Here is a 21721-nt window from a genome sequence, read left to right on the forward strand (position 1 = left end):
ACCTCACCCTGGTCTGACAGGAAGAGCGCGCAAGGAGCGCTGAACTGCTTCTTGTCAGACCAGGGAGAGGTTACTGAAGCTCCTCTCCCCTGTTCCACAGCTCAGCCATGCTACACAGGAGGGAGGTGAGTAGACACATGAAAGGGGAAAGAGAGTGGGAGACACATGGGAGGGGGAAAGGGGGTCATTGGAGGTGTGACGGTAGTCACCATTACCTAGATCTTCAGACAGACTATTTATGTAGGTTGCTGGACTTTTCTTATGTTTTAGTCACCCTGTACCAGTTATAGGTGCAGGGTGTGTGTAATGTAATTGTTTACAATGTGTGTGTTTATACTGTTACATGTTTTGCCTGCTCTCCTGTACTGTTGAGGATTGCTACCAACTAGGTGAATTTGGCTATGAAGCCTGTGTAGTGCCCTCTATTGGTAGCAACAGCAATATGCACTACCTGAATAGCAAGGCTGGCTAATTTGCATATTTGGGTAGATTTGCATGTTGCTAATTCTGCAGGCAGGAGAGATATTGTTTGTTAATTATTGTCTTCCACACCCCTTTATAAATGTGTTGTGTTATAATAAGTTGCTGTATGTTGTCTGCTATGCTTTGACGGTTTGTATTTTCATTGAGTTGGTACAGCAATCTCTATGTAATAATCATATGGGCTAGTCCCAAGAAGGGGAAAATGAGACAGACAGGGGATATATCTACAAATTGCATGCAAATGCTACAGTTCCCTTGTCTGCTGCCTTTGCAAACCAGACCCTTCTTCACCAGCTCAGATGTGCCAGTTTAATGTGGCTGTCTAATCACAGACTTTTACATGAAAAGTCCTAATAGGTAGGTGCTGTGGGCAATTTCTCTGCCTCTTGAAATTAGCTCCACTGATCTACATAAACCAGGATGTAAAAAGACCACTTGTCTGCTTGAAAGCCAGTGGTTGTTACAAAGTTAATTTGTAAAAGTGGCAATTTCTATTGAAATCTGCACTTTTTGGAAAATTAAATAAAGAGGAAACATTCTTCACACGTAGAGCATTCCAGCAAGCTAAACTGCTTAAGTGTTTATTTTAAATTGTGGTCTTGAAGTTTATCTCAAACGCTTTAATGTGATTAAACAGCACATGCACCAGTTTATCTTTTGAATGAGGTTTCATATTTAATTAATTTACAAAGATAAAGTGGAACTCTGACACTGGCTTGATTTTTGCTGTCATGCACTCTTGAGTGGCATTTTTCAGCTCAAGAATCATTTTGAGCACATTTGTATTCACAGGTAACATTAAAGTGTCTGGTACTTATGTCTGGTACACTAAATGTAACCTTTCTTTGCTATTTTGTCTCCTCAGCATTCCAAGGGCACACAACAGAGTCCTGGAGAGCAAAAGAAGAACTCTCGTAAAAAACTAGGTATGAAATTCCTTTTCTATAACTTTCATTTTCCCATATTTAGTTAAATTGCTTAGATTTTTTATTTATTTATTTAACTGCAGGAACAGAAAGAATGCCATATATATATATATATATAGTGTGTGCATTTATAATTGCTTGTGTGTTTACTGCAATTGTGCAGTTTGTAGTAGGTTATTATCCAGGCTTAAAGGGAAACTATAGTCAAATGGCAGATGAAATTTAACGTAGAGAAATGCAAAGTTATGCACTTAGGGGTTAAGAATGCACAAGCAACTTACACACTAAATGGTAGTGAATTAGGGATAACCACACAAGAGAAGGATTTGGGAATTGTTATAGACAACAAATTAGGCAGCAATATGCAATCTCAATCAGCAGTTGCTAAGGCCAGTAAGGTTTTGTCATGTATAAATAGGGGCATAAATTCCCGGGTGAAAAATAATTTTGCCTCCTTATAAATCGCTGGTAAGACCACACCGTGATTATGCTGTGCAATTTTGGGCACCTGTTCTAAAGAAATATATCATGGCACTAGAAAAAGTGCAGAGACGAGTTACAAAATTGATAAAAGGAATGGAGCATTTTAGTTACAAAGAAAGGTTAAAAAATGTAAATCTGTTTAGTTTGGAAAAACAGCGCCTGAGAGGGGCTATGATAACTTTATACAAATATATTCGGGGCCAGTACAAACCTTTATGTAGAAATATATTCATAAACAGGGCTATACATAGGACACAAGGTCATACATTTCGGCTAGAAGAAAGGAGATTTCATCTAAGGCAAAGAAAAGGTGTTTTTTTTTTTTTTACAGTAAGAGCAATAAGGATATGGAATTCTCTGCCTGAAGAGGTGGTTTTATCAGAGTCCATACAGAGGTTTAAACTGCAATTGGATAAATACTTACAAAAACATAACATACAGGGATATAATTTCTAATTAGTGGGGTAATAGCTGCTTGATCCAAGGAGACATCTGACTGCTATTTTGGGGTCATGAAGGAATTTTTTCCTAGTTTGTGGCTTAATTGGAAGCGCTTCAGACTAGAAAAAACAAAGAACTGGACTGCCCAGTGACCTTTAGAGAGTTAAAATATAACTTTTAATGAAATCTCGATGTATTAATAAAAATAAACTTTTAATGAATTGATTTAATAAGAGCTGAGTAGATATCAGGCTCTAGACGGACATAACATAAAGGAAAAGAAAACGTTAATAAACGTGTATGTCCCTACTTGAATAGTGAGTTTCTCAGACTGCAGGTGCAGACTAATACTGAGTGTTTATACTGAGAGATAATAACTGATCTCAATGTTAGTAGGGGCAAAGTGAAAATGATATATACAATGATGTATACACAAATAAATAGTCAGACAAGTAAAGCCAGAGATATAATGAGGTAAGTCTTATGTCTTAGTCCCAAACAGGGGGAGATTTATTGGATATTTTAATAAGTATCAAGTCTGAACCTCATAGATTGCCCAGAGCAGGCAGATCATGCCACTACTCTGGACTGGCTTATACTGACTTTTAATAGTGTAGCTTAGGTCGGCTAAAGGTCCCTGCCTTTGCCAGACAACATATGGTAATGTGGACAAGTGATGTAAAAGCATAGATGTCCCCAAAGTAGAGATATAGATAAGGAGAGCTGAACGAGGTGTCTGTCTACGAGAATCAGATAGTATAGTACTATATTACTGATTCCTGCTAAATAGCGAGACTGCAGTACCAGAGGGTCTAGAGAATTACTGGTATATACTGCATTAATTCACGAGGGTTACAACAGATATACTAAATTTGGAGTCAAATAGTCCGGCTGGCATCCCAGCAGGTCACTGAGATTATAATCAGCTACTTGGACTCAGTTATTATACACAGATTGTCAGTATGTGATAGTAAAAAACCACTGGTAAAGTGCTCAGCCTGGGTTAAATGATTCCTATAGATAGGAGTCAGAGGACCCACTAGTACGTATTGCAGAGATCGCTGAAGATAACTTTAGATTGGTAGAGCTTTTTAGAAATGAGCTCAATTAATCTGGCTTAAATGGAGTTAGTACGGCTGGTCCAGTGCGACTGCATGAAACAAAACTCCGCAGGATCAATGTAGTCTGGTCAGTACCACAACCGATAACTAATTTACTTGATAAAACTGGTCTTGTTTGGAAAAAGTATAAGCGGTTCGTTAGTACCTGACTGTGAGAGACCGCTAGTCAAGTTTCTGGTACTGACTAGATAACGTCTCATCAATTGGTCGGAGTCCGAAGACCCACTAGTGGGTACTACGGAGATTGACAAAAAATTCTAGAGTTAGCTAGAGAGCAGTTCAAAATAGTCTCGTATTGTCTATATGATACCCGTTAACCAAACCCGCTAGATAGTACTGCAGAGATTGCTAGAGATAATTGCCGATTGCCAAAGATTTCTAAGATACCACAGATTTCTAAAGTTCAGCTCTAATGATCTAGTTCTATAGATTAGAATTAAACAGCTTGTCCAAAACAGCTACACAAAACGGAACAAAAGCCCCGACGCGCGTTTCGCCTGTGAGCGGCTTTTCAAGGGGGGTTTTGTGCCTTCTTTTGGATCAAAAGCAACAACATATGTGAGGAAAGCTGAACTTGATGGACGCAATTCTCTTTTCAGCTATGTAACTATGTAACCTCCCCCCTAGCGGTGCAGAAGGGTTTAAAAAACCCTTGTCACCTGGCTCTGGTCTGCCTTCGCTCCTCCTCCGCTGACAACCCCCGCTGGTAGACAGCCACTAGAGGAGGAGTTAACCCATAAAGATAATTATTGCAGTAATTGCCTTTCCAGGGTTAAGGGTGCTGGGACACTGCACCCAGACCACTTCAATGAGCTGAAGTGTTCTGGGTGCCTATAGTGTCCCTTTAAAATGTCAAGTCCTACATTGTTAATCAGGCCTTAAAAGTTACTTGCCAGTACAAGCCTGGAGAAGTCATGGCATACTTACCAAGGGGTGAATTTTTACTTATTATTATTATTATTGATATTTATATAGCGCCAACTTATTCCGCAAAGCCTTAAAATATTATGGAAGGGGGGACATTTACAATAAATGAGACAATTACACAGTGACACAGGAACAATAGGTAGATGAGGGCCCTGCTCAAATGAGCTTACTTGCTACTTGGCTATGTAATGATATTCTTGACCATGTTCAATTCCTGTGCAACTGCTAATAAGGCATGACAAATTAAGAGAGCATTCTTCTTAGGTAAAATTGCACCTTTGATAACATTATTGTTACAACAGTTTGTCAAACCCATCTCTGATATCTCAAGTAAAGTAGGTTAGTCAGGGTCATCTAAAGAGGTAGCCATAACTGTCATCTCAAAGCTATTTTTTAATCTAATAATCTTTTCATCAATCTTCAAAGGAAATCTTTTTTTATTTTTATTTTTTTTATTTTTTTATTAAGTGTATATAAAAAAGTAAAAATGAAAAACTTATCCCATCCCTACCATTAGAATATGACAGGATTCTTCAGCCATATACAAGAATCTTTGGTTGGACAGTGTTTGAAAGCCAGCAGTTATTAGCTGCAATCCTCCCTGCTTCACTCCCAGCACCCTGGGCTCCTCCACGATTTTGCCACATCCAACATGGCTGCTGCTTCCCACTGTTCCTGGAAGTCAGAAACAGCAGAGATTGCGAGGCCGCAATCTTAAGCATGGCATCGGCCATTTCATGTTTGAGAAATACCATAGGAGGGCAGCAGGTTTTACAACGATTCCTCAACCTTGAGAAAACCTACAAATCAAACAAAGAAAGAATAGAAGTGAATAGAGAGAGAGAGTGTGTGTGTGTGTGTGTGTGTATATATATATATATATATATATATATTTTTTTTTTATATATATTTCGTGTGATCACATCTAGAGGTTATTGATCTTCTTAGGCGCAGTCTATTCTTTGTTTGTTTCACTTGTTTGAGAGCATTGACAGGAAGGTAGCGTGTAGGAAAGCTCTAATTTTTTCAGGCTCAGCTATTTTTTTATCCGTATTGTGCCCAATCTGGCTTCACGTAGGAGGAAAATTAGTTGTCTTGTGCTGCTCTTTAGATTATCGCCCAATCTGTAGATAGGTATGCAAGGTTACACTGATAGTGGCTCTAGTCTAGACTTCTGTTCAAGCTCCCTCCCCTCCCGTCTCCTTTTTTTTTTTTTTTCCTGTAGCCCCTTAGAAGATAATTGTTCAATTAATAGGTGAGCAACTGTCATCGCTACATTTTCATTGTAAAACCCAGTAAGGTTTATTGGCTGTGTTATATCTAATCCATGAAACTTTTGTAATTCTTGATTCTTGGGACCTGTGTGTCTCATCATGACTGAAACCATTTCTCACGGGGCCCTGTTTGTACCATATTGTGCTTTTGTTTTAAAACATGCAAAAAAAAGAAAAAGGAGTATTTTAGCAAGGTCAAATGCATTAAAGTTGTATTGGTGCACGGAGTGTCGCTTTAATTTTACAGGGACATTTTAGTCAAAATGATTTTGGAAATGGGTACATTTTAACCTCTTATTTCTCTTTAATTAAATATATATTTCTCATTAGCTTTGTTTTTTTTTGTTTTTTTCTATTTTCAAATTAAAATGTATGTGTGAAACATTGACATTGAAGTGGTAATAGATGTGCTATATTAGTATTTTAGTATTCAAGTTTCTTTTGAGAAAACATTTGATATGTCCATATGTGTTCTATCAGTTCAGTTTTAGGATCAGCTTTTTCCTTTGTGGTTTTGCATTACTCTTATCTATTTACCATAATATCTTTCCAAATGCAGGTCATGCCCCTTCAGGAGGGAAATCTGTTCAGCAGACTAGGGTTACATTCCAGAAGCCACTTACAGTAGGGGTTCTAGAACATGTAGAGAGCTGCATGGAAACTGCCATGTTGTGAGTACTGCTTATCATGCCTGTCGGTTGTTTATTAAGGGGAAAAAGGATTTTGGATTTTAGAAAAAATAAAATAATTTTTGGTTTGTTTTCTTTTTCCAGGTCAGTGATGAGTAGAAAAATCTCTTTACGTCAGGTGGTCCAGGGGCAGCTAACTTCCTTAACACAGCGGTAAGGTGGCCACAGTCATGCATTCTTGGTGTAAATCCTGTTATACAACATTATGCTTATATTAGTGTAATGAAAATAGACAAAAAAAAGCACTTTTAGGGAAAATGTTTCATGTTCACATAATTTATCTATCTTCATCTGCTCCAGCAGCATAAACTTCCAGTATTAGGCAAAGAATACATGTTCTTTAAGTTATATTTAACTTTTATTTTAACTGTTCTTTAGGAAAAGTTAGACTTGTATTGTAATCCTCACACAAGCAAGTGTTTATTCTCAAGGCAGTATATAAATAGATAGTTAAAGGACCACTATAGTGCTAGGAAAACAAACTCATTTTCCTGGCACTATAGTGCCCTGAGGGTGCCCCCACCCTCAGGGTCCCTCTCGCGCTGAAGGTGGAGGAAGGGGTTAATCCCTTAGCTTTTTTCCAGCGCCGGGCTCCCTCTGCGCTGGGACTCTCCTCCCTCTTCTGATGTCAATAAGCTGAAGTGGTCTGGGTGCCTATAGTGGCCCTTTAATAAAAATGGCATTAAATGAGTATGGGCAAAAATACAGAGAAGCAGAGTATAGGTACAATTACATACCAGTAATTTATTTCATACATGATGTATCAAAAGACTGGATTTTAAAGTGTTGCTCCAAATAAAAAACAGTGTTTACATAAAACACTTTTTGCTGTAGTAACCCCTTCTGTGCTGGTCCACCAATGCCCCTTATTAAAGAGCCCCCGAGATCTGGACCTGGGCCCGGACATTACTATACATCGCTCTGATGGGTGCGATGAACTCCCCTGGTAGCCCAAGGTGCTCTAGCACTGTGAACAGGTAAGTCCAGGTCACCCTGTCAAAGGCCTTTTCGGCGTCTAGTGATACAATTAGTGATGGAGTGTTCAGGGTGGCCTGTCTCCATATTAGATCTATATTGCGCCTAGTATTTTCGAAAAGTTGCAGTTCGGGGACAAAAACGACCTGGTCTGGGTCTATCAGAGACGTTAGGAGGGGGTTTAGGCGGGACGCTAGGACTTTGGCTAGTATCTTCATGTCGTGGTTTATCAAGGAGATTGGCCTATAGCTAGATGGGAGCATTGGGTCTTTCTCTGGTTTGGGTAGCAGCACTATGGTGGCCAAGGACATGTCCTGGTCTGGGATACCACATAAAAGTGACTGATATTATCTTGCTTGCTGTGGTGAACTGTCTATTCAGTCACCACTTGTTGGACCACTTGTGTTTGTACACAAAGTCTTTCCAAAGATGTAACTGTCCTGCACAGTCCTGACTTCTGAAATGTAGCAAACTTAACTCAAGACAAAGATGTTTCTTGTTGGTGGTTTGTGATATAATCATTCACTGACCATTACACAAGGAATGGCCCACAAGGAGTTCTGACTACTCAAATGTGTCGTTGTGAGTCCCCAAATACAGTCTGTGTGCCTCTTTTGTAGAAATACAGTACTCTGAATGAAATAAATTAGAACTTGAAACTCAAGCATATTGAAGACTGAATAGTTTAAACGCTTAAAATAGTAATGAGCTACAGCTAATCTCTGTTACATAGAAACATAGAAACATAGAATGTGACGGCAGATAAGAACCATTCGGCCCATCTAGTCTGCCCAGTTTTCTAAATACTTTCATTAGTCCCTGGCCTTATCTTATAGTTAGGATAGCCTTATGCCTATCCCACGCATGCTTAAACTCCTTTACTGTGTTAACCTCTACCACTTCAGCTGGAAGGCTATTCCATGCATCCACTACCCTCTCAGTAAAGTAATACTTCCTGATATTATTTTTAAACCTTTGTCCCTCTAATTTAAGACTATGTCCTCTTGTTGTGGTAGTTTTTCTTCTTTTAAATATAGTCTCCTCCTTTACTGTGTTGATTCCCTTTATGTATTTAAATGTTTCTATCATATCCCCCCTGTCTCGTCTTTCCTCCATGCTATACATGTTAAGATCCTTTAACCTTTACTGGTAAGTTTTATCCTGCAATCCATGAACCAGTTTAGTAGCCCTTCTTTGAACTCTCTCTAAGGTATCAATATCCTTCTGAAGATAGGGTCTCCAGTACTGTGTACAGTACTCCAAGTGAGGTCTCACCAGTGTTCTGTACAATGGCATGAGCACTTCCCTCTTTCTACTGCTAATACCTCTCCCTATACAACCAAGCATTCTGCTAGCATTTCCTGCTGCTCTATTACATTGTCTGCCTACCTTTAACCACTTAAGGACCGGACTTTTTTTGCGATGTTGTACATTTGCGACCAGGCATCTTTTTACACTTTTGTGGTGTTTGTGTTTAGCTGTAATTTTCCGCTCTCTCATTTACTGTTCCCATACAAACTGTTCTAAATATTAATCACTGATGAGGTGTTTGTATCCAGCCTTGTGTTATATTATAAATGCTCACTTTAAGCTATCAAGTCAGTTGAATTGAACGTTTAATATCATTTTCCTACGTAATATAATTTTTGATACGTTGTTTTTATGTTTTTATCACGATAATGAAAACACCTTTGTATTGTTCCTTACATGAATCAGGTTCCTTCGTCAGTGTAAGAATGCAAAATTTCCCTCAACCAAACTGAATAATTTAAAGAGCCTGAAAAAAAATGTGTTGCAGGAACAGAGGATAACAGAGGAACTAGAAGAAACAATGCATTCCTTGGATGTAAGTAGATATCTATTTATTTGGGCTTGTCATTGAAAATTAAAAAAAACAGCTTGAACTATGTTAGGGTGTAATGACATGTCCTTGTCCTACTATTCCCCCTCATGCATATTTCCAATGACAGATCTGATCAGGGGACTTACATGACAACTAAGGCAGTCCCGAAAGAGCCATCCGCCGCAGTCTGAATCACAGATACTGTGTCCCAGCCAATACATTTAAACATTGCTGATCATTGACTCTGCCTCACTTTGATCTGAGGCAAAAGAAACAGTGAGATCATTTTTATGCAAAGTTCTTACATTGTTATATATTTTTTAAAAAAAAGTTACATTATTGGGGTGGTGAGGGGGATTTGTTTTAACCCTTTCACTGCTGATCACAGTGTTATTGTTATTACACTGTAACATAGGCTGAAAAGAGACATGCATCCATCAATTTCAGCTTTTCTCACATGTTTGCTGTTGATCCAAAAGAAGGCAAAAAATCTGAGTGTGAAGCCATTTCCCATTTTGCAACAAACAAGGATATAATTCCTTCTCGACCCTAGAATGGCAGTCAGATCTCTCCTTAGATAAAGAAGCTGTTACCCCACATATTTAAAATTATGTCCCTGAATGTTATGTTTTTTTCAAGAATTCATTCAGTTTCTGTTTAAACATCAGACTCTGATAAAACCACCTTTTCAGGCAGAAAATTACACATCCTTATTTCCTTTCTTCCAATCTAAATGCAGGACTTTGTGTCCTATGGAAAGTCCTATTGATGAATAGATTTCCAGATAATGGTTTGTATTGCTCCTGAATATATTTGTATAATGTTATCATATCCCCTTTGAGGTACTGTGAACTCTCACCCACAGAACTCTCACCCACAGAACTCTCACCCACAGAACTCTCACCCACAGAACTCTCACCCACAGAACTCTCACCCACAGAACTCTCACCCACAGAACTCTCACCCACAGAACTCTCACCCACAGAACTCTCACACACAGAATTCTCACACACAGAATTCTCACACACAGCACTCTCACACACAGCACACACATCACAAACAGCACTCTCACACACAGCACTCTCACACACAGCACACACAGCACTCTCACACACAGCACTCTCACACACAGCACTCTCACACACAGCACTCTCACCCACAGCACACATAGCACTCTCACACACAGCACTCTCACACACAGCACACACATCACACACAGCACACACATCACACACAGCACTCTCACACACAGCACTCTCACACACAGCACTCTCACACACTGCACTCTCACACACTGCACTCTCACACACTGCACTCTCACACACTGCACTCTCACACACTGCACTCTCACACACTGCACTCTCACACACAGCACTCTCACAAACTGCACTCTCACACACATCACACACAGCACTCTCACACACTGCACTCTCACACACTGCACTCTCACACACAGCACACACTGCACTCTCACACACTGCACTCTCACACACATCACACACAGCACTCTCACACACAGCACTCTCACACACACAACTCTCACACACAGCACATACATCACACACAGCACTCTCACCCACAGCACACACAGCACTCTCACACACAGCACTCTCACCCACAGCACTCTCACACACAGCACTCTCACACACAGCACTCTCACACACAGCACTCTCACACACAGCACACTCACACACAGCACTCTCACACAGCACTCTCACACACAGCACACACAGCACTCTCACACACAGCACACACTGCACTCTCACACCTCACTCTCACACACTGCACTCTCACACACTGCACTCTCACACACTGCACTCTCACACACAGCACTCTCACACACTGCACTCTCACACACAGCACTCTCACACACAGCACTCTCACACACAGCACTCTCACACACAGCACTCTCACACACAGCACACACTGCACTCTCACACACTGCACTCTCACACACTGCACTCACACACTGCACTCTCACACACCTCACACACAGCACTCTCACACACAGCACTCTCACACACAGCACACACTGCAATCTCACACACTGCACTCTCACACACTGCACTCTCACACACTGCAACCCCAACACACTGCACCAAACACACACACACACACACAATACTTCCAAACATATTTATATTATATATATATATATATATATATATACATACATATACACACACACTACAGCACCCCTTAACACATTATATTCCAGACACACACTAGATCCCTTACCCAACTCTGGAACATATACACACACTAGATCCCTATATACACTCTGATTCCATTATATACACACACTCACTAGATCTCCTACACATTCTGGGTCCTTCAAACACACACTAGACTCCTGTATACACACATACACACACACACACACACACACACACACACACTACATTCCTAACATACACACTCTGGATCCCTTATACATACACTAGATTAATTGTAAACAAACACATGCTACACCCCTAAACACACACTCTCTACAACCCCTACAAACACTACATCACCTATAAATATATACACAAACACACACTATAGCCTATATGCACACACTTACTACATCCCCTATACACACATTCTCTACAGCCCCTAGCCACATATGCATTACATTACACCACAAACACAACACAACTAAAACCGACCTTATTACACAATACCACACCACAATCAGCTCACTCTACACACACGCAATACCACAAGCAGGCTCCAAACACACGCACAATATTCTTTCCTGGCCCTTTTGTCTCCTGGTATCCATTTATAGAGACACCAGAGACAAGTTGCACGGAAACACAGTGCAAGCATGTTATTACATTTGCTTGCACTGTACAGAACAAATACAGGGCATTTTTTCTCATGCTAGAGCTCTTTAGCAGAGCTCTGCCCTGAAGGAGCATTGACCCAACGCTCACTTTGAGAGGGGGCGTGTTTGTCATTGGTGATGACGAAACACACCCTCTCTGCCCCGCCCCCTTCTTAGTGGGCCGCTGTGCTAAAAAAAATGCCTAGGCCGAATTTTTCTCCCAGTCCGGCCCTGAGTAGCTGTCTTCCTAGCTCGGGATAATCATAGCGCTGCCGCAGCTTACCAGAGGACACTGCAAGTCCCTGAGCTTGCGAGACAGTTACGCATAGTCTGTACCCAGTGAAGGGGCAGACCAGATTCAGATCAGTATGCCCCTCTCCCAACTAGGTAACAACAGGAAAGGAGGAATATTTGTTTTTAAATCATTATTAATTTAATAACTCCCCTATACAATCACTACACTCCTATACACACACACACACTATACATGGATGACGGGCGCGTTGTGAATGATGAAAGTAAAGTACTAGTGTGCATCAGGAGACAGGATGTACAAATCCAAAAACCAAAGTGCATGCTGAGTACAGCAAGTGTGTGTGTGTGTGTGTGTGTGTGTGTGTTGTGGGGGGGTGGGCGGGGGGAGGAGTAGATTTTGTTGTTCATTGCATACAACCATGTCTGATTCACCAAAACTGGTATAAAAATTGTACTGAATGCAGTGTGTAGTCTATAATATGTGCTGTACAAAAAAACAGGAGCTAATAACAAAGAACTGTATCCACTCTGAGCAACAAATTAATTTGATGAATGAAATAAAACCTTTTTTTAATCTATCACTTGCTTTTGTCATCTTGGAATTTGATGGACACATTCTCTCTTGTTATTTTACTTTCTAGTGACTGGATAGCAGTGGCTGTCCAGCTGCTAGTTTTTATGTTTAGTATTTGACATGACATGCGGTAGGTGGGGGCATATGGGAGGTGTTTTTTTGTTTTTTGTTTTATTAATGTAGAGATTGATTAGCAAGGTTTTTGTCAACCCTAATGCTGTTGAGGGTTATATTGTTAAAGGGAAACTCCAGTGCCAGAAAAACGATCCGTTTTTCTGGCACTGGAGGGTCCCTCTTCCTCCCACCCACCAATCCCCGGTTACTGAAGGGGTGAAAACCCCTTCAGTGACTTACCTGAGGCAGCGGCGATGTCCCTCGCCGCTGTCTCCGCCTCCGCGACGCTCCTCCTTGTGATTGCGTCGGCCGGTGGGCGAGACTGATCTCGCCCACCGGCCGAGGAGACCTAATGCGCATGCGCGAAAATGCCGCGCATGCGCATTACGTCTCCCCATAGGAAAGCATTGAAAAATCATTTCAATGCTTTCCTATGGGGTTTTGAGCGACGCTGGAGGTCCTCACACAGCGTGAGGACATCCAGCGACGCTCTAGCACAGGTTTCCTGTGCTAGAAACTAGGAAGTGACCTCTAGTGGCTGTCTAGTAGACAGCCACTAGAGGTGGAGTTAACCCTGCAATGTAATTATTGCAGTTTATGAAAAACTGCAATAATTACACTTGCAGGGTTAAGGGTAGTGGGAGTTGGCACCCAGACCACTCCAATGAGCAGAAGTGGTCTGGGTGCCTGGAGTGTCCCTTTAAAGGGTCACTATAGTCACCTGAACAACTTTAACTTAATGAAGCAGTTTTGGTGTATAGAAGAAGCTCCTGCAGCCTCACTGCTCAATCCTCTGCCATTTAGGAGTTAAATCCCTTTGTTTATGAACCCTAGTCACACCTCCCTGCATGTGACTTGCACAGCCTTCCATAAACACTTCCTGTAAAGAGAGCCCTATTTAGGCTTTCTTTATTGCAAGTTCTGTTTAATTAAGATGTTCTTATCCCCTGCTATGTTAATAGCTTGCTAGACCCTGCAAGAGCCTCCTGTATGTGATTAAAGTTCAATTTAGAGATTGAGATACAATTATTTAAGGTAAATTACACCTGTTTGAAAGTGAAACCAGTTTTTTTTTTCCATGCAGGCTCTGTCAATCATAGCCAGGGGAGGTGTGGCTAGGGCTGCATAAACAGAAACAAAGTGATTTAACTCTCAAATGACCGTGAATTGAGCAGTGAAATTGCAGGGGAATGATCTATACACTAAAACTGCTTTATTTAGCTAAAGTCATTTAGGTGACTATAGTGTTCCTTTAACTATTTGCCTGTTGGCTGCTAGCACTGCCAGCGGGACATAGAGAATAATGGTTGGCTGATATTCGGTGACCAACGAACATTTTCACTGACGTTCAGCTGAAATTTAGACATTAGAAAGTCCGTCAAACTGAAATTTTGTACGGGTACATGTCTAGTTCATATAAAAACCATATAAATTTATTGTCAAAAGACATTTTTATTTGTCCTTAACAAAATTATAGAAAAATAAGTGTGGGTGCACTTAAAGGGAAAAGGGTAAATTATTATTTAACAAACCTGTAGCTCAAATTCTACGTTTTTTTTGTATTCAGAACTTGGACAATTGCCACCATCCTTTGGGGGTTAATCAACATTTCATTCACAACTTTTCATATATTTTTGAGGCATGGAGGGCATGCATTGCAATTAATACCATTCTACTCTTCCAGCTGTGAATACCACCTGAAATTCTGATGCACAGTTGAAACTATTGAGCCACACCAATATCTTGAAATCCTTTCTTTTTCCTCATTTGTGAAACTGGCAGAGAAAAGAACTCAAAAAGAGTGTGACACACTATAGGAAGAAACAGAAGAAAAGCAAAGATTATTCAAGATCACACACTTTACTATAATTACAGCTACAACAGCTAATCAGAATTCAAAGGAAAACCAACATTTTTAATGATCTCACTAATTACAGCTGATGTTTTAGAAAATATTGATTGCATTTCTTCATCAAAAATCTATTTTGTCATGCACCGAATTAATATACAGAGAAAAACGTGGAGGACAGAGTGTGTAAGCGATGGATATGTGTGACTGGGTCTATAGCCACCCATTCTTAAATGAATTCACAGTATCCACAGTGCATAGGATGTCTGGGGTTTGAGATTCCGATTAAGGCTGCATTTGCTGAAGATTTGACTGAGAAGTGGGAGAAATAGCTATTTTAAAAAATCTGCTAGCACATTGTGGTGAGTGAAATTTAATGCTTACGTAGTTTGGGGCATGACCAGTTTAAAAACAGAAATATAATGAGCTGAAGCAAAATTAAACATTTTTTCAAATGTACGTGATTTGGAAAATTGATCTATATTGACTATAGTCCTCGTTTGGCTGTAATGGGTTACCTTTTGTAATTCCGTGTTTAGGGAATAAAACCCAATGAGCTCTCAGTCCGTTATGAAGTAGGGTATAAATCACTCTCTAAATATTTTACTCAGTTTCTGGATTCAGGTACTAAATATACTCCTAGCAATGAATACAGTGAATGTTCAGTTGTTTTGCTCAGTGTTACAATTACACCAGCAATGTTTCTTATTTGATTTTGTGAGACCAACTTGCAGAAATGTGGAGACATTAATATTTCATTCTAAACTACTTGCGAAAACCAAGCAAAACATTTTGAAAAACAATTTTTACTTCAGTGTGTAGTTTAGTAAATAGAAAACCACATATAAAACTGAAGAATACTTAATTTGATTTGCTGTATTTATGAATATCCTTTTCCTTTGCTTAAGGTTGGCGATCACAGTAGAGTCAGGTTGATTTTTAAAGTGGCTCTGTCACCTTAACTTACCTTTCCCATATTTTTTCCTATTATTTTTCAGAATTTGTTCATTTTTTTGAATGTCTAATCTATTTTTTATTTAAATACACAAAATAAAGTAGGAACTACTTTGTCTTGTGTATTTTTCCTACACCTGGCAATTGTGACAAAAGGGAGGAGCCTAAGGCAAGCTTCATTTCCTTTGTTAAAGGGACTCTATAGTCACGAGAACAACAACATCTTATTGTATTTGTTCTGGAGAGTATAATCATTCCCTTCAGGCTATTTGCAGTAAACACTGCCTTTTCAGAGAAAATGCATTGTTTACATTACAGCCTAGGCATAATTCCACTGACCACTCCTCAGATGGCTGCTAGAGGTGTTTTCTGGGGCAGTGGAGATGCTGATTGGTCAGGGCTGTATTTGGCTTGTGCTGACTCTGCCCTCATCTGCCTCTTTGACAAGCTCAGCCAGTCCAATGCTTTCCTATGGTAAAGCATTGTGATTAGCTCTGATCAACGCTTCTGATGATGTCAATCAAGCAGGCAGGACAGGGGCAGAGGTAGCAGCAGTAGACTGAAATAAAGGCAATATTTTACTATAGTTAGTGGGGCTAGATGGTGTTTTTAGCACTATAGGGTCAGGAATATATGTTTGTGTTCCTGACCCTATAGTGTTCCTTTAAAGCGGCACTGTCATGGCCAAATCCCGTTTTGTTTTTTTTAACCCCCCTCCCGACTCCACTACATCTAATTGACCCCTTAGTTACCCCCAAATGTCCCTAAGCTCCCCCATATTACCTATTTTTAATCTTTATTTTCTGCCACGATCTAGGGCGCCGCCATCTTTATGTGGGTAGAGGAAGTCTCTGTGGGACACACTAGATAGTGCTGTGAGATTCCCGCACATGCCCAGTGAAACACTTGAGCATGCGAACGGGAATTTCATCTATTCATTCATTCGTCAGAAAGATGAATGAATAAATAGCATTGTCAGACGAACAAACAAACACTGAATATCAGTGTTCGTTTGTTCGTTCAATTTATTACAAGGAGGGAGCCACCGGCGCGCAGCTCCCTCCTTGTAATATGTAAAGATAGAAGCGTCAGGGAGCTGTGCTCCCCCCACTTCCTAAGCCTCCCATGTCCTCCCTCACTCTATGGAGGTCAATATGACCCCCATAATAGCATATGGGAGATTAAAATCTCCCGAATGCCCCTACTCGCTATACCGCGAGTAGAAGCATGTCTACTAAACAGTGAGCAGCCTGTGGCTGCTCACTGTTTTAAACACAAAAAACCCTACTATCCGGCCCCCACTCCTGCGCGGCGGGTTGGGGCCCTAAATAACAATAAGGGGGGGCCTATTGTCCTCCCCCCTGGCCCCCACCCCTGAGCGGTGGGTGGGGGCCAAAGATAATGGGGGGGGGGGCCTACTGTCCTCCCCCCGGCCCCAAAGGTCCATTTTGATCCAGGAAGCACTCTGGTGGATGTCTGGTAGACCACCAATGGAGGCAGATTTAGAGCTGCAATGTAAGCAATGTTCAAATACAGTGCACCCAGACCACTTCAATGAGCTGAAGTGATCTGGGTGCCTATATTGTCCCTTTAAATATAATTGTCATTCTTGTGGGCATAATAGAGAATTCTGCATTAGCAAACTGTAGCAAGAGAGATAATACGTTAAAAGATCACCACTAGCAAGGTGGACTAGCACTAAACATTTTTGTAGTCACTTGGGATAACAATACTTTGGTTCTGGGAAAAGGATGAGCCCTGACCTTTGAATGACGGCTGCTGGAATCATGCCAGCATCTGCCCCCTGTTTTCGTCTCCCAGTAGTTCTCTCTGTCTCTTTCTTTTGTTATCATCTTTCCACTTTAATGATTTCACTTTGGTTTTCTCGATTGTTCCAATGACATCACAGATTTTTCCCAGACACCTTAAATCATGTTTTACCTTCTTTTTATTTTTTTTGTTGGCATTGTATAATGTTCAGTAATAAAAGTAGTCGCATTAAAAAACTAGGTTTGACTTTTTTTAATGCAACTCTACTCTTGTTACTGATTTTCTAGTTTTTTGAGACCAGTAATCCCCAAAACGACAAAGAAAAACGTCTTTTCTAAAATAAATCTAGTCTCATATACTCTATTATTTGGTCATAATTTTGCTACAATAATATAAAAAGGGTTCAAAAGATAGAGCAGGTTTAGCGCTAATCAACCAGATAAGGCAGGACAGCAAAAAAAAAAAAAAAAATACAATAAAATACTGTTGTCAGTAATCAAATGAAACCAAAATAGAAAAGGAATACCCCTTTAAATGCAATATAAGTTCTTGGGTAAATCCTTTGCTTCCATTTGGTAAAGCCCTATGTGGTGAAACACATTTTGGAAATTATTACTTTCTTGTTTTTTTTTTTTATCTAATAAAGGATTTTTTGGTCACTATACTTGTGTACTGTGCCAAATTATCTGTTTTAGATTAATTTATTTCAGGGCTTGACAAATCTCAGGCGCCCGGTCGCCGTGGCGACTAAGAATTTTGTCCTGGTACCTGGAATTGGTCGGCCCGTTCCCTCCCTCCTCCCGCAGGGGAATTGCAAGCTTGAAGGGCAGCATTTAACCCCTTAAGGACCAAACTTCTGGAATAAAAGGGAATCATGACGTGTCACACACGTCATGTGTCCTTAAGGGGTTAAAGACTGCCAGCTTGCCGCCCGCCCACCCACCCACATTGCACCAAGGTGGTCTGCCCGCTTTCATTCCACAGAACCTGCCCGACTTTCCTGAGAGACTGCCTAGTTGCCCGCATCCCTCAGAGCAGGCCTCCAGCCTGCCCCTTTACACAGAGCAGGCTGCCCGCCCTTTCCCCTTTGTGCCAGGAGGATGCCCTGATGCTTGGAATTGGTCGACCTGTTCCCTCCATCCTCCCGCAGGGGAATTGCAAGCTTGAAAGGCAGCATTTAAAGACTGCCAGCATGCCGCCCACCCACATTGCGCAAAGGTGGTCCGCCCGCTTCCATTCCACAGAGCCAGCCCGGCTGCTTTCCTTAGAGATGGCCTCCAGGCCGCCTCTTTACGCAGGGCCGGCTGCCCGCCCTTTCCCTGCGTGCCGGGAGCCGCAGCCAGCCCCCACTAACCTAGTGTCATTTGCTCCTGCCCAGTCCCACTGGACCCCAGGGAAGCCACCCCACTGAGCCCAAAAGGTAGGAAACAGGAGGGTGGCTAAAAATATGTACTTTTTAAAAAAATTGTGTGTGTATATCTGTTATGCCTGTTTGTCTGTGTGTATCTATGACTCTTTGTGTGTGTGTGTATCGACTTGAGTGTATCAAATAATACTTTGTGACTGTGTGTGATTGTGTGTCTCTCAGTGTGTGTGTCAGCGTGTTTGTGTCTGTATGTGACTTTGTGAGAGTGTGGGTGTGTGTGTCCGTCTGTCTGGGAGGGTGGGTGTGTGTGTCTGTCAGGGGGTGTGTGTGTTGTGTCTGTCTGGGTGTGTGCGTTTAAGTCCCATCTGATCGCGTGGGAATGGTGTTGTTACGCACCTTTTTTCCAACGCTATGCCAGTCTCGCTGATGCTGGCTAGCCTCCATAGCTAAGATTATCAATTACCAATCAGCATCTCCTCATAGAGATGCAATAAATCAATGCATCTCTATAAGGAACGTTCAGTGCCTCCATGCAGAGCGTGAAGATGCTGAATGTAAGCCATTAGAGGTGTTACTAAGCAGCAATGTAAACACTGCCTTTAATCCTGAAAAGGCAGTGTTTACTTTGAAAAGCTTGCAGACACCATCTATAGACACCAGACCGCTATATCAAGCTGTAGTAGTTCTGGCGAGTATAGTGTCCCTTTAAGAATTTTATTTTTGTCGTTGGGGAAAAAACAGCCTCCTAACTTTTTTTGATAGCTCCTAGATTGAAAGCAAATATGTCAAGCCCTAATTTATTTTATCCTGACTACTCCAAAGAAATCCTAGGTGGGGATCATACCACCAGCGCCTTATCCATAGAGCCTGCTCTATATTTGTAAGTATTCACTACAATTATTATTTTAGCTTTTTATTTATTTTTTTATTTTTATTTTATTGCAACAGAGAGCACTATTATCTGCCTTTTTATATTCTTGGCATTTTGGGTTCAACAAAACTACCTCTCCTTTGGATACTTATCCAATACTTGGATACTTATACCACTGTACACTACTACAATTGGAGCTGGTCATAGCTCCATTAAATGTGAGTAGGATAGCGCTGTTTTATTATATACACCATGCTTATATTGATTTATTGCACTATTGGATTTCCTGTTCTTTCTGTTTTACATGTCTATATGGATCTTACCAAGGAACCTACTTTCCAGTAGAAGAATCTACCATCTACCCAAGAACTTATATTGCATTTAACCCCTTAAGGACCAAACTTCTGGAATAAAAGGGAATCATGACATGTCATGTGTCCTTAAGGGGTTAAAGGAGTGTTCCTTTTTTATTCTGGACTATTTCGTTTGATTACTGATAACAGTATTTTATTGTTTTCTTGTGGCGCAATAATATAAGCAACAATGAATATAAAAATGTTTCACTTTCAAATGTATTTCTCTTTTTAGTGTAAACTTGAGAAAGCTGTGGAAAATGCCCAAACAGCAAAAGATTCTATTCTATTACTTGAAGAGAAAATAGAAAACTTGGAGCAGGAAGCATCAGGAAGTGATACGATCAATGTATGTATAAATTATATATGCTATTGTGTTTTAACATAGAATAAATTAATAAAATAAACCCCAATCTTTTTTCTAATTTATGCTCCTCAGGTGATAACCTCAAAGGCAAATGGATTGCAGCTTCCAAAAGTTTCATATACAGTTCCCACCATGCAAGTATGTAAACTATGTCTTTGCTTCTCAAATTGCCTATACTTTGTGTTTCTGATTATTATTTTTTTTTAATTAGTGTAGTAAATCTGCAGTTCCACCACATTATAATTCCCCTCCTTCCTTGTCGATTGAAAGCAAGGCTAGCTAAACACCTCTCCTCCTCCTCCTCTCCACACACACACTCCCAAATAGTGCTAAAGCCCACACTGCCTTGGTGTATCCACATGTATTATGCTATTTATTGCAAAGTCTTCATAACTTTGGGTCATACCTATAAGCACTACGTAAATAAACATACAATCACAACAAAGTTATACCTCCCCTGTTGTATGGTTCCGAGGAATAATTTTGTGCCGTTTGTGAGAATTGTCCTATTCTGATTTGGACGCCATTTAGGTTTGCATTTTGAAAGGAGCAGGCGTTCTTTAAAGTTTATTCTTTCATATTTTTTTTCTTGTAGGACAATTTTCAGAATTTGAAAAATCCCTCTATGTTGTTGGAAGAACTTTGTGTGATACAGTCTACTCCTGCTGCTGTTGATCTATGCAGAATTATTGAGAAATCCTATTCTGTAATAGATGCCATGTGAACAGAATCATTTTATGTCTCCCACTTCTGTTTTTTTTCTTTCACAATTACTGTGTCTGTTGCCTGTGAGTGCCCAGGATTATCTACAATATTTTAACCAGTTTCTGGTTGAAACATATATCACAGGAGAAATATACATGACCAATCGTTGCTGCAGTAGAGAGAGATTCAGAGGTAGCTCTTTCTCTTTATTATCTACATATTTCATTAAAAGGGTTTGCATATCTATATTGATTGGAATGTCACTTTGATGTGTATTTTACACACTAAAAGTTATTAAAATCCTCCCTGGAGTGACTTTTTAAATATTTTTTTTTTTTTTTTTTATGGTACATTACCTGAATATTTTCTCAGTTTTTACCTTTTTAAATTATGTTCGATTTTTAGGATTTTCAAACCTTTTTTTATTATTCTGAGTGTCTATTGAAGTAAACCAATAGAGTAGACAGGACTCAGAGGAAGTGGATATACAAATTATGAGTAGAATTGGTAAAAATGTATTAGAAAAGATATAAGTGTATCAGCTAGTCGGTCCCTTACCCCCTACAAAG

General features: G+C 40.3%; 1 protein-coding gene across 1 annotated transcript in view; it reads left to right on the plus strand.

Moving 5' to 3' along the window:
• LOC134575482 (uncharacterized) overlaps window positions 1–21487 on the plus strand; it is a 43163-nt gene extending 21676 nt beyond the window's left edge. The window contains exons 3-9 of the mRNA XM_063434791.1: window positions 1349–1409; window positions 6215–6326; window positions 6429–6497; window positions 9036–9165; window positions 20316–20429; window positions 20520–20585; window positions 21043–21487. Coding sequence (XP_063290861.1) covers window positions 1349–1409; window positions 6215–6326; window positions 6429–6497; window positions 9036–9165; window positions 20316–20429; window positions 20520–20585; window positions 21043–21171 — 681 coding nt within the window. The 3' untranslated portion in view covers window positions 21172–21487. The remainder of the gene's footprint in view (window positions 1–1348; window positions 1410–6214; window positions 6327–6428; window positions 6498–9035; window positions 9166–20315; window positions 20430–20519; window positions 20586–21042) is intronic.
• The last annotated feature ends 234 nt before the right edge of the window (window positions 21488–21721 follow it).

This window comes from Pelobates fuscus, chromosome 10 (assembly GCF_036172605.1).
Source record: "Pelobates fuscus isolate aPelFus1 chromosome 10, aPelFus1.pri, whole genome shotgun sequence".
Taxonomy (NCBI): Eukaryota; Metazoa; Chordata; class Amphibia; order Anura; family Pelobatidae; genus Pelobates; species Pelobates fuscus.